Source organism: Pseudochaenichthys georgianus, chromosome 10, assembly GCF_902827115.2.
Source record: "Pseudochaenichthys georgianus chromosome 10, fPseGeo1.2, whole genome shotgun sequence".
Taxonomy (NCBI): Eukaryota; Metazoa; Chordata; class Actinopteri; order Perciformes; family Channichthyidae; genus Pseudochaenichthys; species Pseudochaenichthys georgianus.
The window spans coordinates 19,509,687-19,527,989 of record NC_047512.1 but is presented as its reverse complement, the minus strand read 5'-3'; the positions used below and the strand labels follow the sequence as shown (position 1 = coordinate 19,527,989).

The 18,303-nt window shown below is 41.5% G+C and overlaps 2 protein-coding genes across 3 annotated transcripts; one reads left to right on the top strand and one right to left on the bottom strand.

Annotated features, from left to right (window-relative positions):
- Positions 1-2,154: 2,154 nt before the first annotated feature.
- On the top strand, positions 2,155-13,817 carry zdhhc5b (zinc finger DHHC-type palmitoyltransferase 5b). 2 transcript variants are annotated; one of them, XM_071204632.1, is made up of 13 exons: positions 2,155-2,445; positions 3,860-5,269; positions 5,696-5,817; positions 5,961-6,118; positions 6,699-6,871; positions 7,012-7,114; positions 7,239-7,330; positions 8,082-8,214; positions 9,175-9,292; positions 9,463-9,569; positions 10,329-11,254; positions 11,345-11,368; positions 11,725-11,790. In XM_071204632.1, exons 2-12 carry the CDS (start codon positions 5,121-5,123, stop codon positions 11,361-11,363), a joined length of 2,100 nt encoding a protein of 699 aa, XP_071060733.1. In that variant the 5' UTR covers positions 2,155-2,445; positions 3,860-5,120; the 3' UTR covers positions 11,364-11,368; positions 11,725-11,790. The 2 variants fall into 2 exon arrangements, with proteins under 2 accessions (XP_071060733.1, XP_033948214.1); XM_034092323.2 differs by lacking the exon at positions 11,345-11,368 and having other exon boundaries at positions 11,725-13,817.
- Positions 13,817-18,247, bottom strand: tmx2a (thioredoxin-related transmembrane protein 2a). Its single transcript, XM_034092326.2, has 8 exons — positions 17,961-18,247; positions 17,789-17,849; positions 17,050-17,163; positions 16,242-16,318; positions 15,468-15,574; positions 14,748-14,813; positions 14,497-14,626; positions 13,817-14,419 (listed from the first exon to the last, which is right to left on the bottom strand). The coding sequence occupies exons 1-8, from the start codon at positions 18,147-18,149 to the stop codon at positions 14,240-14,242; spliced, it is 924 nt and encodes a 307-aa protein (XP_033948217.1). The 5' UTR covers positions 18,150-18,247; the 3' UTR covers positions 13,817-14,239.
- Between the last annotated feature and the right edge of the window lie 56 nt (positions 18,248-18,303).

The following is an 18,303-nucleotide window of genomic DNA, read 5'->3' as shown; positions in this document are numbered from 1 at the left end:
TCCTTATAGTTTACTTGTGGTATTTGCTAAAGTGTATATTCTGATTTATTAGTTTTGAATATTATTATTTTGTAATGGATGGTTTTTAAGGTGTACAATTTATGTTACATTTTTCTCGATTGCTAACACACATCTTTTTTTAAATTGCTCACTTTCTCAGAACACTAAACACAATTCACAAAACTACACACCTAAAGTGCAAAACACCTAATTTCTCCTGTGAAGAACTGCACTCAAAACTACTTAAACACTTACCAAATGCAAACTTTAGCACCACATATTCATTCACACTTCATTCATAGTACTAGATTGTTTGACCACATATTTTAAGGGCTATGCTCTGTACATAGAAGAATGTCCTGATTTGTTCTGGGTGAGTAGATGGGCTGTCCTTCTATCACCCTGCAGTGAGATGAGTCTTGCATCATGGAGAGATTTTGTTTTATTCTTATCTAAACACAGGGCTGATAGCTCATATATGGGATTTCAAAGGTCTTTTATTTTGAAACTCCACATCAGAATGTCCTGATTTTTTCTGGGTGAGTAGATGGGCTGTCCTTCTATCACCCTGCAGTGAGATGAGTCTTGCATCAGGGAGAGATTTCGTTTTATTCTTATCTAAACACAGGGCTGATAGCTCATATATGGGATTTCAAAGGTCTTTTACTTTGAAACTCCACATCAGAATGTCCTGATTTTTTCTGGGTGAGTAGATGGGCTGTCCTTCTATCACCCTGCAGTGAGATGAGTCTTGCATCAGGGAGAGATTTTGTTTTGTTCTTATCTAAACACAGGGCTGATAGCTCATATATGGGATTTCAAAGGTCTTTTATTTTGAAACTCCACATCAGAATGTCCTGATTTTTTCTGGGTGAGTAGATGGACTGTCCTTCTATCACCCTGCAGTGAGATGAGTCTTGCATCAGAGAGAGATTTCGTTGTATTCTTATCTAAACACAGGGCTGATAGCTCATATATGGGACTTCAAAGGTCTTTTATTTTGAAACTCCACATCAGAATGTCCTGATTTTTTCTGGGTGAGTAGATGGGCTGTCCTTCTATCACCCTGCAGTGAGATGAGTCTTGCATCAGGGAGATATTTCGTTTTATTCTTATCTAAACACGGGGCTGATAGCTCATATATGGGATTTCAAAGGTCTTTTATTTTGAAACTCCACATCAGAATGTCCTGATTTTTTCTGGGTGAGTAGATGGGCTGTCCTTCTATCACCCTGCAGTGAGATGAGTCTTGCATCAGGGAGAGATTTCGTTTTATTCTTATCTAAACACAGGGCTGATAGCTCATATATGGGACTTCAAAGGTCTTTTATTTTGAAACTCCACATCAGAATGTCCTGATTTTTTCTGGGTGAGTAGATGGGCTGTCCTTCTATCACCCTGCAGTGATATGAGTCTTGCATCAGGGAGAGATTTCGTTTTATTCTTATCTAAACACAGGGCTGATAGCTCATATATGGGACTTCAAAGGTCTTTTATTTTGAAACTCCACATCAGAATGTCCTGATTTTTTCTGGGTGAGTAGATGGGCTGTCCTTCTATCACCCTGCAGTGAGATGAGTCTTGCATCAGGGAGATATTTCGTTTTATTCTTATCTAAACACGGGGCTGATAGCTCATATATGGGATTTCAAAGGTCTTTTATTTTGAAACTCCACATCAGAATGTCCTGATTTTTTCTGGGTGAGTAGATGGGGTGTCCTTCTATCACCCTGCAGTGAGATGAGTCTTGCATCAGGGAGAGATTTTGTTTTATTCTTATCTAAACACAGGGCTGATAGCTCATATATGAGATTTCAATATGAGATTTCAAAGGACTTTTATTTTGAAACTCCTTACATTTTACATTTACTCGTGGTAGTTATACGTAGTTTGTTTTAAATAATTATTGATCACATTATATAGTACATATTTCTTAATTTAATATGTTTGGTTTGTTTTTATAGGTGCTTTTATTATTGACCGAATAAGCGCTGGGATTTTACCGTAATGCTTCTAATATTCGCGCACCCCAATATCACGTGCGGGCTGGCTTGACTGTGTTTTCCCAAGTGGAGGCTGGCTTGACCGCAGTCAGCAAACCAGCCCTTGCATACAGGGTGCAGTGATGGGTTAATGCTTTACAGTTTGTCACAAATCTTAGTGCACTGTGATACGCAGCATCTAACTTGACCAGGCAATTGGCAGGTGCATTCAATAATTGTAAAATTATACAGTAAAACTTCATTATCATTCGGGGTTGTTTCTTAAGACCACACCTGCTCCTCTCTGATTGGCTGTTAATCCCACCTGAGGGACGACGGACTACTTCCGGGATTCCGATGTCGGCCTAGCCAGCGAGCTAACTAGTTTGCTAGCGGCTAAACTCAAGGAGGACCGTAACGACCCACACCCCACAGGCACGACAGCTCGCCTGTTCGGCATTAGGTATGTCCTTCTTGTTTTACCTGCCTTATTTGGTCACTGTTTAGCCGAACATGTATCCTGCTAGCCGCCAATAAACGCTACTCCGCAAGTATAAAGCTCCCTATGCTAGCCAGGTAATGTTAGCTAACTATTATAGCTGTGGTAAAGGATTGAGCAGTGTCGCAAAAACTTTCGAGTCTAAGGTAAGATCTAGCTGATTTTTAAGTACGGTTTAAATATATCGTTATTGAATTGAGCGATATTACACAGAGATGAAACAACGCAGCGTCTATCATTGAGTTTAACAAAGTGAAGTGTGTTTTAATGAGGTTTATTGTGCTCGCTGTCTTGACTTATTCCTGGCACTGCCCTGGCCTGTTGTTAAACGCTTTGGTCTGTATGATCAAAAGATGATGGTGATAGTCAATCAACTGATTTATAACCAAACAAGGCACCAGCAAGATGTTTGACAGATACTTGGAACATTTAGTAAACTCATTGGCACTTTAACGATGTAGATTGCGAGCGGAAGATTGTTGAGGTGACATGACAGGCTCGACATGGGGATTTTAGGATTCACATCCTTTATAGTGTATTGTTTGTTTTGCAGGTGAGCTGATAAACAACAGTCACACTGATACTCAAAGATCTGGATTTGTGAGCAATGATGACTGTTGAGAAGAGGGGTGTGTCTAAACTATCAGGTGTCACTGTTACTCCGGATCCGTTTTCAGTGTGCTCACTTCGCTTGATTTCATCTGGAGATGAGGGAAATTAGTCTGATGTATGTCAAAGGCGTTCAGGCTCGTCCCAGATCGTCGATTCCCTGGTGTTTTGAATTTCAAGAAGTGGAAAGACGGGTTTCATTTGACTACCGGAGGGCATTGAGGTGACACGAGTGTGTTTAGCAACATCAGGCAGTTGAACAATATGAGTAATGGTGGGAAACACTCAGACACTAAGTGTAACGTCTGATTATTGTGAAATCAGAGTGAAACATTTGCTCCTCTTAGATAACTCTGTCTGTGTCATATAACCTAACAAGGAAATCTACTTTTGACAGTGAAGTGTAAACTTGCAAAATTAAACACGGATACGTGTCCATTCACTTAGTAAATGGAAGGCCAAAGTTATTTATTACATCTTTGAATCTGCTAATAAAATATCAGTAATTATAAATGAATTAAATGCTCTTTATTTAATAAAAAAGCCCAAAATGCTGTTATTATCCAGCCAACTATAACAAAACACAAAGATGTTTGATTTACAGTCATGAAGACAAAGGAAAACAGCATATGCTGAAAAATGAAATTTGACTCATATATGTTGTTTTAAATCGCTGCCATATAATAATCAAGTTCTTATTTCATCTGTGACTATTGAAAGCATTAGTTTTTGTTTACCACTGACATTTGTTTAATTGTTTTCCTTACAGGGGCATCTAACAGCCGACCCACAGAGCCAGTCGGTAAAAGACAACAGAAGGATAGCGGGAAAACGGGACTAAAATGCATCAGACTGCATAACACCACTGCTGCACATGACTTTGTTTAAGAAATGCAAAATGGGAAAGGAGGTCTATCTGCAGAGAATTTGCAGATGGGAGATGTCCTTTCACCCAGAACCGGCCAAGTACGATGACGCTTTGATGACATACAAAGGACTTCTTTTTGGAATGAGTTGATTTCGTCCTCATAACAACACAAAGACTGGAGGCAAGGGTCTCGCAAGAACTAAGGGTCTCTGGCTGAGCGATTGTACTTCGGAAAGTCAAAGATAGACACATTTTAAAAACATTTTTTATCAGCTTTTTAAATATATTTTGCAGCTGGACCTTTTTATTTGTTGTTAAGCAGCTTTCCCGCAACTGGTTTAGAAGTTGGTTTAGTTGTTTTTCCCTGCTGACTTAGTTTGAGCGCTGGAACTGTCCCTTCTGCCGCCATCCTCTATCTTCCACCCACCCAGTGCCTAAATAAGCCCTCTCGGGACAATCGCAGAAGTCATCAGCAGCTGCTGCGCTCAATCCTCTGCCTGTTCTCCTCTATGTGCTTCTCCTCTCGGCCTGCTGGCTATCCACCCACTACCTCTTTATTTTCTGCTCTTTTGTTTGTATATTCATTTTCTCTGAGACGCATAATCAGAACCTAAGCACAGTTGGCGAGCATTAATGTAAAAGCTGAGTTTCAGGAGTCAAGTGAAACCTAGTTTTCCTGTGTGCGAGTGTCTCTGCCTTGGTGTTCAAGCACTGAAGTTTAACGGTTACACTAGTGCCAGAAAGCAGACCGATTAGATTTATTTATATCGTCTCACCAAATACAGTTACATTAAAGCCATACACAAATATTTATGAATTACCTACACATATTTTTGTAACGCATTGCTCTTGTATAGCTTTCTTTTTATAAGCCTCTATTAAGATTATGCACACATTAAATATTTACAACAAGCTGTATATTACTGTATAAAAAGAGTCTGATTATATAAGTGCCAGAAGACTGTGTGGATACAGAGAATCCTTCATGTTTCCACTCAGTTGCTGCTTTGCATAGTGTTTTCTTTTCCAGTCTGTAGTCATGGCCCCTCCCACCAAACAAACTCCATATTCGCCATTTTGACCTGTAAAGCAGCCTTGACAGTAGGTAGTCTTTAGAAATCTACCTCTCTCTCTCTCTCTGTCTTCGTTCCGTCTCACTCTGATGCCTGGGTTCAGTGGTGGGGGGGTTGGGGGAGGAGTAGGTGTCCCTGCTTCTGCTCCTCCCCGTCCATTTCGTCCCAGCCGATATGTCCCGGTGTCCGCAGCCACCACGTTCCTCGTCGGATCCACCACCCTCTTCTTCTGCTTCACGTGAGTGTCTCTTTCCTTATCTCGTTCACATGCACAAACACATAATGCAAACATGGTGAAAGGGTTCTACGTCACTGCGTTATCAATCATATCTGTACCCTTGGTGTGTGCTAAAGGCGTGTGAATATCCCTCAGTATTTACAGAAGTCCTCTTGATGGTTTACCCTATCGTTTATTCTTGAAGAGTGCATGTTTGCTTAGTAAACTTGCACTCTTTTCAGGAACACTTGTACTAACAAGGTTCCTTAGAAACACATCTCCGAGCTCCTTTTTCACAATCACATTCGCTTGAGTTCAATTGAGCTGCTTGGGGGTAGATTGCCTTGAACAAAGTCTGAGAGATACCAGGCACACCAGTGTTTAAAGCAATCGACTGTCCAACTGTAATTTTATATTTAATTGAATATCCTTTTCTGTTCTGTTTAGGTGCCCATGGTTGTCAGAGTATATCTCCTTTGTCATTCCCATCTACGTTGCGGTGATCTTCCTCTTCACCCTCGCCAACTTCTGTATGGCAACTTTCATGGACCCTGGAGTCTTCCCCAGAGGTAAACACATGACACCGAAATGAATCCCCATGAGCACGATTCATTTGAAATAGACTGAAATAGTATAACGTAATGCAGGAAGTTCATTAGACCAGGTGTTATGATGTTAGTGCCGTCTCAGTGTTTGTTTCTGTTGTCTTCAGCCGAAGAGGATGAGGACAAAGAAGATGATTTCCGTGCGCCGCTCTATAAGACGGTGGAGATCAAAGGGATCCAGGTGCGCATGAAGTGGTGCTCGACCTGTCGCTTCTACCGCCCGCCGCGCTGCTCGCACTGCTCCGTCTGCGACAACTGTGTAGAGGTACACACACACACACACACACACACAAACACGCGCGCGTGCAGTGTATTGTCATGAACCTGAGTCCTAATTTTAGATTATTTAACAAAATGTCACAAATATTATTAAAAGTTATGTAGCAGAATTGGGGGACAGTTTCAGATTTTCCTGTCTTGTTTTAGGCGTTTTATAAATATTCTTTCCTATTTTCTTTGTATTTACTCTTCCTGTATGTTTTTCTTTACTGCTTGAATTTCAGTTGAACTATTACAACACATCCCCCCCTGCTTTAGTAACAATTACAAAATATATATTTGAAGATTTATGTTTCCAAATATTCACAGCACTTATTTTTAAAGTGCTTCTCTCATGAGGTTACAGTACATATACCTGTGTTTATGAGCAAGTCCTAATATCACAACACACTTGTATAACCCTTGTATGACTTCACTGCTCAACGTAGATCTCTCTTATTGTTTAATTTTCCATGTTTGAACATTAGGAAGAAATCGTTTTATTTGATGTTTTGCATATGACCTTTAATTTCCTTCCTGTCACATCCTCCCTGGTGCTTACACAATCTTTGACCCTGTGCTCTCAGGATTTTGACCACCACTGTCCCTGGGTGAACAACTGCATTGGCCGGAGGAATTATCGCTATTTCTTCCTCTTCCTGATATCACTTACCACCCACATCATTAACGTGTTTGGTTTTGGCTTGGTTTATGTCCTGCACCACCGCCATCAGCTGGACACGCCACACGCTGCTGTAACGTATCCTTTACTGCTGACCTTAAGATGCAGGACTATTAAAGGGACTTGCTTTTCACACGTTTAATTTGTTTGTCTTTTTGGCATTGTGGTAGTTTTTCTGTGCTGGATTTGTTGTTACCTCCTTGACCCTCTCCTCCCAGTATGGCTGTAATGTGTGTGGCTGGTCTGTTTTTTGTCCCAGTCGCGGGCCTCACTGGGTTTCACATGGTGCTGGTTTCTCGCGGCAGGACCACAAATGAACAGGTAGCTGGTTGTGTGCATCCTATCCCGCATTATTAAATTCACCCAGAAATAAATGTTTCCTTTCTGTATGTTCTTGCATTAATGTTGTTGTCACGTTTTTCTCTCCCCCTCCCTCTCACTGTAGGTGACGGGGAAGTTTCGTGGAGGTGTTAACCCTTTCACCAACGGCTGCACAAGGAATATTTCTCATGTGCTCTGCAGCTCCCAGGCCCCCAGGTGAGTCTTTCTCTCTCCTCTGCACTCATAACTCTTTTCACTGCTTTCTCTCCCCTTTCACTTTGCCACACTCCTCTTTGATTGTTCTTACTTGTCTGTTTAGTTAATAGAATAGAATGAACAAAAGCCTTCAGTGTTATTTGCTTCTGGTGTTAGATTATGAGCAAAATACTGCTACAGCTGTTTAAAGGGAGAAACCTCACCTTTTTTGTTACTGTCGAATCACTGTTGATCATAAAAGTAGTTTCTTTTTTGTTAGCAACCCATTTCTCACTACGTGCCATATAGTATTCACAGTTTTATTGTTTTTGCAGCTGCACAATCTGTCAAGGCAGTGATTTTATTCTTCTAGGAACAACATGCTATTTCCTACTCTTGGTAGCCGGGACATAGTCAAACATTTTATGTTAAAAATAAAATTCCTTCCTTTCTTCCCTTGCATTGCAACCTAGCCGCTTTTTTTCAACAGTAAAGAAATGGCATCCCAAAATATGTGCGCATGCATGTTAGGGATGAGAAGGACAGTGATTTAGCTGACTTTGGATGTTCGGCCGTGTTTTTATGAGCCGGAGTATACGGCCTTAGAAATGCTGTGGCTGCCTTGCAAGAGGATATGGCAGGCGGGAACCTCAGGAATTCAGAAGCTGGCGCGCAATGAATCCTGGTACATGTAGGCAGGCACTGCTGGGTTAGAACTTAGTTTGCTCTTGTCAAATATAACACTGAGGAGTAAATGTCTTGCCTCGCTCAGATACATGGGCCGGCAGCGGAGCCCTCTCACGATGGACGTGCAGCCACCGTTCCTCAGACCGGCACTCACTGAGGCTCAGCTGGAGGCCAAGGTCCTGGACAACGGCATTCAGAATGACCGACACAGCACCAGGGTGAGTGACACGAGACCTGACAAACGTGCAAAAACAAGCAATCTAAATGTGGAAGTTTAGATGTAGGAACTCCACGGAAGATACAGAGTTATTGGTATTGTGTGCTTGCCTTTTATGCGTGTGCTTTTACTGTTATTTTACATCTGGGACACCCCTAAAAGGAATGTATATAACATTTTGGGCCTTACTACTTTAGATTTATTTATAATGTTAAATTGCCAGATCATTATTTTCCAATAGTTCTTTGTGACTGGTGTGTAGGATCAAAAGCTTCGGAATTAAAAAGAAACCAAAGAATCCCATACACTTTCAAACACTTTATAAAGCCAATGTTCTGGTCTGCATTGCAGCAGGCAACATCCATGTATAAGTGTATAAGTATGCTGATATTCTTCAAATGATCTCAAGCGGTTCACTAAATCTTTCCGAACAGATAAAGTAAAAATACCTGAGGTCATATCACCAGATTCCGTGAATTATTTAAGATATCCATGCTCTGCTAGTTATGAGTACTATTTGCATAGTTTTGGAGCGTTATATGAAAACTGATTGAGATATATTTGCATTTATCGGTCCCGATGTAAAGCAAACGGGACTCTTAACAGAAGATCACATTTTTTTCCCCAATACCTTTTACATCCTGCGCCACACGTCACAGGATTCCCTTGATTGCCACCGTATTCTGTTTACTGAGTGAAACTTTAAACTTCATGAAAACCCCACCCTATCTCAATAATGTGTTATCAGCTGCGTACGAGGGCATTCATACTGAAAGTATTTTGAGTTTATCAGATGCCAAAACCGTAAAGATTTTTTAAATGGTTTTCATACCTTCAAGAAATCGTGTATGTAACATATGATTTATTTTTTCCTGTCAGAGTGTTCGAGGGTTAACAATGATTTTGAGTCATAGGCCTGATGGTGTAAGTCTGCTTACACTTATTTTTGCATCTTCTCCAGTCCAAAAGCAGTCTAGATCAGACAGAGAGCCAGTCAGCTGATGCAGAGCCTCCTCCTCCTCCACCTCCTCCAAAGCCAGAGCTTCGGTACCCTGGTCTGCCCCGTGCTGACACTGAGGGTGAGACACACACTTACACACACACACACGAGGGAATCTGTCACCTGACATGCCAACCGGCCAAGTGCAGCCGGGGAACCTCAAGTATTACCTCCTAACAGATTATGTTTGTTTGCTAATCACAAACACGCCTCTTTTTCAAATGTCACTTTTGTTGTCTTGCCCCTCAGAGAGCAGCTTGTTGACTGAAGCTCCACCCACACCGTCAATGTTCAAGTACCGACCAGCCTTCAACAGCCCAGGAAGGAATCACACTGCACTCACACACCCCAACAAGGTACATACACCTGCACAGGTATAAGGTATCAACTATTCACATAAGATAATAAGCAGCGTAGAGTGAAGCTAACCGCATGTCATGCCTTATTAGAAAAAGAGACACATGTTAGACTCATGCAAATCTAACCTTGTACTTATGAATATATAAAACCTTGTTGATATCAAATAGCAGGACATTTAAAAAAGCATAAAGGGATGTGGTTAACCTTATCGCACAAAAAGATGGAAACAATATCCCATTGATTTTTGTAACAGATGGTCTGCTGGCTGTTATGCCCGCACCCTTCTAATTTCCTTTGTGGTTAATGCCATGCCCCTCTTTTTTGTTTTTACTTTGAATTGACCATTCAGTGGCCATCGGTCGATCAGTAAGTCTCAGCTAGTGTATCTGTGTGTGTCCTTCTGGTTGTCTCTGTGTTTGAGTGGATCTATCCTTTCCCCTAAGACTGCATTGACTGCAATGTGTACTTCCTGTACTGTATGTACTTGTATTTCCATTTCTATGTTGATACACATTCTTTGACATGCAGTGTCAGTGCCTGTTCAAGCCAGTCAATGTTTCCACTCCAGTAGTGTGATGTTGGAGTAGAGCACCGGTCAAGCATCCAATATTTCCCCAACACTTTTTCTGTGAGAATATTTAATAAATTCCTGAAGACACATGGTGATTTTAATCTCTCTCCCCTCCTCTTCATCCCTGCATTCATCTTCATCACACTTCCTCCTCTTTCTACCTTCCATCTGTTTCTCCTCTCAGATGATCCGTGGGGAGAGTCTTGACTCTCCGTCTCCCACCATCCTCCAGTCCAGCCGTCAGTCTAGCTACCGCTCGGAGCCGAGCAGCCTGGACGGGACCACAGTGGTGGGGGGAGGTATGGGGGCGCGCAGAGGGGGAGGGGAAAGGGGTGAGGGCCCCGGAGGCCCTGGCGGGACTGCTGGGATGATGTCCGGGGGCATGTCAGGCTACTCCCTGACTGGGCGCTCCTACACCTCCTACCCGTCCTCTCTGGTTCTGTCCGCTGGCGGCTCTCGCTCCTCCAGCCTGCGCTCAGCGCAAACGGCACATAACCCCCTGACCACGCTCCAATCAGAGGGCACCACAGACACCAGCTACAAAAGCCTGGCCAATCAGACGCCTCGGAATGGCAGCCTGTCCTATGACAGCCTCCTGACGCCATCTGAGAGCCCAGAGTTTGAGTCCGCTGTTCATGAGCTATCGCCGCAGAAGCCTCGTGCTCCGTTTCCCTCGGCAACTGTAACCGGCCAGCATGACAGGGTGTCGCCCAGCAGCCCACTGCAGGGCTACACGTCGCCCTTCCTCTCAGCTCAGATCGCCCAGCAGAGGGAGGGGCAGCTCCTCCAGGGCTCTGCCACTTTCTCCTCCCCCCACAGGGCTTACCTGCGTGCCGTCAGCCCGCCCCCCCACTCCCCCTCTGGGCTTCCTGAGGTCCAGCACCTGCTCCAACATAACCAGGACTCTTCCAGAGCCCCTCGTCACCTTTCCTCCTTATCCTCTTCCCCTCGCTCATTCGAGCCCCCTATCTCCCCGCCACCTCGCAGCCTCTCCCTTGGCAAGTCCCCGTCTTACATAGCGGAGGTAGGGCCTCAGCACAAGCCTCGGCCTGCAGGTGGAGGCATTGTGCTTGGGGGAGGAGGAGCTGGAGGAGGGCCACAGGCTCCACAGTGAGTAATGATCCGTCTCCAGACCCTTCAGCCTGCTACCTTTCCTCCTTTTCCTCCTAATTCTCTGCTTCTTTCTCCCTGGTTTGTCAGTCCTCCTCTTCCTCCCTGATCTGTGTGAGTCTTCCTTTTCCTCTTCCGTGGTTTACAGTCAATGTTTGCTTGTTAAGTGTTTAACAGTTGTTGTGTGTATGTAAGTCTTATCGGTTCAGTTTGTGGGTTAGTAATAAAAGCATGTTAGCTCTGTGGAAGCATGCCTTACCATGTGTTTGTCATGTAACTTTTTCTTTCCTTTTCTTACTCACCAAGTTACCAAATGCCTTACAAGATTGATGGTAGAGAAAAACAGTGCTGTCTGTAATTGTTTGTTGTTTGTATTGAAGCAGAACCACTCACCTCCACATCCTTTTATCCCTGTCCTCACCCCTAATCTCCCCCTCCTCCTTTCCCCTTCCTGATGGCTGTCCAATCAGATCCACCTCTCGTCCAGTCTTGGCCAATCACACCACATCGAAACCAGGTGGCGGAGTGAAGAAGGTGACAGGCGTCGGAGGGACCACTTATGAGATATCGGTTTGAGGGACAGACATCCTTTGCTGTCCATCACAGGAGGGGAAACGTCCCCTGACTACTTCCACTTGTCTCTGACCTGAGCTGAACATTATTCACGACTGCAGGCTCCTGAAAAAATCATTTTTTTCCACGGCAAAAGACTAAAGGAGCAGACCTGTCTGGTACCCACTTTGTTATATTTGTAACGCCACTGGCCAATCCTTTCAGATTTGAACAAAGAGTATAAGGGGACACCTCATTTTTCACAGGATCAAGTCGTCTCCATTCAGCCACTTTGTGAGCCATAGACTGTACGATCAAGGCTGGGTATAAACGTCTGCAGAACACAGTTATCCAATGATTTGCTGTTTCATTTGGTATATTAGCACACACATTGACCACTGTGTCTGACCCTTCAGGAGAGGATGGCCTTTATCCAGTGGACCGCGAGGATTTGTTGACCAATAGAAACACCTTCTTCACTTTCTGAATGGACCACACAACCTGTTTAACGATAAGTCATGGAAAAAGAGTCCAACCTCTAAACACAGTATCATTTTAGTTTTATAAATCTTTTTTTTTAAATATTGTTTTATATAAATGTGTAAAATCTTGCAGATTATTATTGGGTCAACTTGTCAGGTATTGAAGATGACTATGGATGAGGGTGGCAGATGTACTGTGTAATTATTCATGAAAGCGATTTCAAATCAGTTGCCGGTTTGTATGTAATGGCTGCATCAGCCGCTCATGAGCTCTTGCTGGAAATGTCATCGTCCAAAGAGAAGGATGGTCGTTTGGGGGACAGCTGAAATGGCAAATAATTGAGCTTAATTTTCTGAAAGCCACAAAGAAATTCAGTATCACGGTTTTCGGCACAAGCATCTTTGTGGAATGTACGCTTGTAATGTTGATGCTAAAGACATTATGCAAAATCTGTTAGTAGCTTTAAGACCATGGTATGTCTTTTTGGTGTTTTTTTATTTCATTTTCTGTAATGCTCTGTCAGTCTATCAAGATGCTTGCAGAACCTTTACCAGATGGCCAGCTAGGGAAGGGCTTATTTATTTCACCAGACCTTGTAGTTTTGGACACGATTTCAAACCAGTCTCTACTCGTTTCAGTTCTTTTATTTGAATGGATAGAAGAATATATTATTTTTATGAAAATCATACTATAAATGATATTGTGAATGCAATATGCCACTGAACAGAAAACAAAGAAGTGGGGACTGGTTTTCAATTAGAGACGCTGTTCATTGTTCTTTTTTTGCCTTGAGACCATTCATAGTGAATCATGCACATTTTAATTTTTTGTATTGGTTTGTATTTTTTTTACACTTTTCCGAGGAAAAAAATATGTAACGCAGATTTTTTGGATTGACTTTAAAACGTCTGTAAAGGTACAGTTGATTTTTTTTTTTTAACCCACAGCCATGTTGAAGAGTAATTACAGAAAGGGAGGTGTGCTTGAGTTTTAGGATTGGGCATTAGAGTTATGGTTTTAGTTTTACTAGCAGTAGAATGTCAAAGCTGGTTGAATGTGGCACGTATTTGGGGGAAAGAACACGCTTGAAGCACACAAGTATCATTGTTTAACCCAAATGGCCGTGATTTTCATCCCTACCAGTTCCCTATGTCGTTGGTGTGCATGTGACTTTTGTTTGTCGTGCTGAATGCTTCTCTGGCGTGTGTACTTGTGAGAATATTGTCAAAAGCCCACCTGGTTGACGTGTGGGTGCTAACAAGAAAATAAGCATTAATGGCACAGGAGATTAAGAGAACCTGTGTTACTTTTCTTCCTGCTCTGGCCTAGGATGATGGCCACTGAACAATTTGAAACTATGTGAGAACAGTATGTATACTTCTGTGTGAGATAAAATATCGCTATCGTGGGCTGTGGCGAATGGAACGAGTTTCACAAATATCTGTAACGAGTACATTAAAGACATTTCCAAAATGGCCTTATAAAGAATTTTTAACAAGATGTCTTCTCAGAATAAAAAAGGTAAAATTGATAACTGGATTTGTGTATTTATTTTTTCAGTTTCAACTCTTACTTTGGTATTAAACATGAGACATCAGTAAACACACACTTTACAAAATACAGGCAGCTAAATGTCACACGCAGGGATGAAATGTTGCTGAAAGTATCAAAAGGCATTCATTACAAAAAGGCACATGTTCTCAAATAATTTAAGTTATAAATGTAATAGAATGTCCCCAAATCATTGCGGCAACCACCCTGCCTAATACCCAGATGGACCAGGGGAACATGGTGCAGTTTACTGGGTCATTATTTTCCCATGTAAAGAGATGACATCTAGCAGGGGTCCAACCTATTTTCCTCTCTACGTTCCATAATACTCTGGACTTCTGCAAAATGTAAGGCATAGCAAGAAAAGGAAAGAATTCATGCAATCTTCTTCTTTTCTCTTTACTGGTCTTTCTTGCTTTCTGTGGGCTGCTCCGTGATTTCGGTTTCAGGCTCGAGCTCGTCGCTGCCCTCCTCTGGCTGAGCGTCGTTCTGCTGCTCTTCCTTCAAAGCTTTACTTTTGTTCATCTTCTTGGATTTTTGGAAGAGCTCATTCAGGTTAAACTCTCGGATGATGTTCTCCTAGAGATTAAATAATGTACAAGTTGGCATCAATGTCGCAGAACTTGCTCAATGTGTTTGTAACGGACAAGTCTTACCTCACTGAAGGTCCAAGACACAGCTCTTGCTTTGTTGTCCACCATTGGACGTCTCATAAGTTCCTGCCCTTCTTGAAAAAGCATCAGTGAGGGCAGCTGCCTGGCCAGAGGAGAAGTACTGACTCTGTACCTGTGAAGGAACAAATCATGGGACAGTCAAAACCATAGCTCAGAGAATCTGTAAAACATGTGGTTAGCATAAACACCAATAGTATGTTACTGTACTTCTATATCATTATAGACAGGCTTACCTCTCCGCAACCTCTCCATAGCGACCGATGTCCACCTTCCCAAATCTGAGTCCAGGACAGTTGTACCTAAAGAACGCAGGGGAAAGAAGCGTGAGACATTCATGCCTAACTAATGGTAGGCAAACACTTCCTAAAATTAGTCCATTTTTGGTGAGCATAATGACTTTGATACCTCTGCAGAACAGTCACATCTGTTTAATCCAATATCATGGTTATAATTACTGAAGGAAGTAAAACATGAATTTAAATGTTATTTTAATGTTCAAATTTAGACAGAAATACAGTATTGTATATGAAAGTGAGTTATTAAGCCAATCTTCCATGGAATACATGCCTACAAATAAAACACGATCATGTAGCAGGAGGCTGTTGACTGTTTGCAGCTGGTATTAAATAAATGCAATTATTCTTATTTTTCATATCAAAGACCATGCTTTCACAGGGAATGTAGGGGTGAATGCGAGAAATATATGGATGTAAAACGTATAATTGTTTATTAATAAAGTAGATCTTCAAGCAAAAATACTTTATAAAAACGAAATAGATATAATGGTTGCTTGTTCAAATGAAAGCAACACTAGTGATTTGTAGGTTTATAGTAAAAAGTGTGTATTTCTCTAGTATTTTAACTTAACTAATCCTATCACATAGATGTCTTTCTATATAAGTGACTTATTAACTTGTTCAGGGGCCTAGGGAAACCATGACTGAGACTCTTACTTGAGTGAAAGGTCTGCAAAGACAGGAGCGAAAGACTGGCAGTCAGAGGACCAGTTTGCGTAGAATTCAACAATCCAGGTGACACGGCTGTCTTTCCGTAGCTCCTCCTGATGAATAAAAAACAGTATTTAATCAGTATGTCAGTCATTTACACCTCCTCGCCTCCACGACTGGGACATCATCAGATAGAGAGGTCTTGCATTTCACTATTTTCTTTTCAAATTCAATTACATAATATAATTTGGCATACTGCTATTATAATGTGCCTGTCTCATGGACCCTGTCATAAATGCAAAAACATTCTTATTGCATTGTGTAATAGAATAAGATAAGATGGAACTTTATTTATCCCCTTGGGGAAATTCTGGCGTTTGAAGCAGCAACAAGGTAAGAGTTAAAAACAGGATTCACACAAGGTCAAAATAAAGATTAAATTAAATACAAATTAAAATACACATTTAACTGTTGAGACAAGATATCACAGTTAAACGTTGAGCATTTTAATGAACATGTTAAATATATTAACATAAGTGTGCAGTTGTGAGTGTGGGTTAAAGTCTTGTAAATAAGAAGTTAGCTTGTTTATGTTTGTATTATATTGAATACAAATACTAGATTTTCTGTTATATTGCCCACTAATTGTTATTTTCCCCTAACATTTCAAATGCCTGAGGTTCTGCTGTACATCCAAATGGTAGTAACCCATCATAAAGGAATGTACACGCCTTTTAAAAACAAACTGTAATTCAGTGTGGCCTGTAGTGAAACACTCACACCGATGGTCTTGTCACTGAAGTACTTGATGTACTCGGGACCCATGTAGAGCGGAGGCTTACAGGTCATGACGAAAGCTGAAGAGAAGGCACAGAGAGAGAGACTGATAAGTTAACATCACACAGGCTTGTGGTGAAAGAAACAATTATTAAATGTAAGTTTTACATTTATTAAAACTATGAAAATATCAGCTTAGGTTAATAAATTGAATTTAAACCCTATAAGCTTCGTTTGACACTAAACATGTGTCAATTTAGCAAAGAAAATGACGTGCCAATCTACAAGACTTCAGTGGAAGAGTAGTATAAAATAAATGAAACACTGGAATCAGAATTCATTTAAGCTTTAGTCACTGTGTCCTGAGGAATATCCACGTTGTGTTAAGAAATGGGTATCTACTGCAATTTGCTGCTATTTTTTTGCACTCACATAAGTCAATTTCCCCTAATTACGGATATCTACCAGTAATTCTATAGAAACTGTAAAGGAATATATAGCTCCAAGTCAATATGAAGCCTTAGAAGCCCTATTTAGAGGGTCTCCTGTAGTGTTCTTAAGTTTAATTATACTCAAACATTATTAATACTTATACACGTTTATGGGAAAACGAGCAGATGTGCTACTTTGATTAGCGCATGTTACATTTTTAATGACTTTTCTATTGTTTATTTACAAGAAAAACGCAGATTAAACACCAATATGTGTGAGAAGGTGTAATGTGACCTTTATGACAGACTGCTTATAATTAATATCCCTTCAAATAACTTCAATATGTTGTGGGTGGGGCAGAAGTTTTAAGACCACTGACCAACACACAATGTGAGGTAAAAGATGCCGAGCCGGATATCCAGTCTGAAGAAGAGGATGACGTTGGCCACTTTACTGAACATGAACAAGTTGCCCACGTGCTGCTCCATTGTGACTGAGGAACAGGGAGAGAAGAGAACAATGAATGGAGCACATGGAAAACCTTCAGGTTGTGGAAACAAGGTCAAAAGCAGGTGGGATCACACTGAATGTTTACACAACAAAGCAACGTTTTGGGGGAAGCACTTCCTGTGTGGCTTGCTGCAGAGCGTCTCCTCTGGTTTCAGGTTAACAATTAGAAAACAGTTACACATTAAGTCATAAATAGCTATTGGGTAAAAGTTTGAAAGTTACACATTATAAGATAAAAATACATCAAAGAATGTATTCGGAAATTAGGACCAACAAAACAAGACAATAAAAGACATCACGAATTAATATTTTTCACAATTTTCTGACATTTTCAGACCAAAATATTTATATTTAAAAAGAATTGTCCAATTAATCAATAGTGGAAATAAGAGTTAGTTGTAGCCCTAGATAACTGTGTATACCGTTTGTATACAGTACAACTTAATAAGAAGACACATTTCTCATGTTGGTCCACCCCTCCTCCCAAATTGAGTATCTCATCTGCTTAATCCATGGGGCCCCCTTTGAGATGTTTACAATGTAAACAATATAAATAGTTGGTTTACACATAAACAAAGGGGGTTGTGTGTGTGTGTGTGTGTACTTACTTGCTCTTCTGTTCTTCATCATCACTATTGCACCCAGAAACATAAGAATCTCCAGCTCTCTCTATAAAATAAAAAAATACAATAATAAAAGAGTAAATTAGCTTTCTCCTGTAGCAGGGCCCGTCCATATTTAGCAGCAGCATGTCTGCAACACTATCCCCAGCATGCTCACCCAGTCAAAGTCGCAGGAGTTGCCGTCCTCGCGCTGGGTCGCCAGTTGCTCGCACAGACCTGGAGCCTTTCGGACCAGCAGAAAGGCGACAGTCATAATAACCGAGGCGATATAATACGGTTTTAGCAGCCATTTGTAAATCTGAGGTAAGTGGTACAAGAAAGAGAATAGTCCTGTGATAAGACCCATGTTGGCAAAGACTACAGACCACCTCGAGGGGTATGAGGGGCAATGACAGCTGAGCCTGAGGAACAACTGGCAAGACTTCTACTACATCCGCGCATGCGCAAAACAAAACCGAGTTCGTATGTTTTGGGCTCAGCGATTCGCCGTAGGTTTGGCG

Excerpts from the sequence above, each read along its gene's own strand:
- zdhhc5b (XM_034092323.2), top strand. The coding sequence starts at position 5,121 with ATGCCTGGGTTCAGTGGTGGGGGGGTTGGGGGAGGAGTAGGTGTCCCT. Across the intron at positions 7,331-8,081 it reads TGCAGCTCCCAGGCCCCCAG|ATACATGGGCCGGCAGCGGA; the intron begins GTGAGTCTTTCT and ends TGCCTCGCTCAG. Across the intron at positions 9,570-10,328 it reads CACTCACACACCCCAACAAG|ATGATCCGTGGGGAGAGTCT; the intron begins GTACATACACCT and ends TTCTCCTCTCAG.
- tmx2a (XM_034092326.2), bottom strand. The coding sequence starts at position 18,149 with ATGGGTCTTATCACAGGACTATTCTCTTTCTTGTACCACTTACCTCAG. Across the intron at positions 17,850-17,960 it reads ACTCCTGCGACTTTGACTGG|AGAGAGCTGGAGATTCTTAT; the intron begins GTGAGCATGCTG and ends TTTATTTTATAG. Across the intron at positions 16,319-17,049 it reads TTACCTCACATTGTGTGTTG|CTTTCGTCATGACCTGTAAG; the intron begins GTCAGTGGTCTT and ends CCTTCTCTTCAG.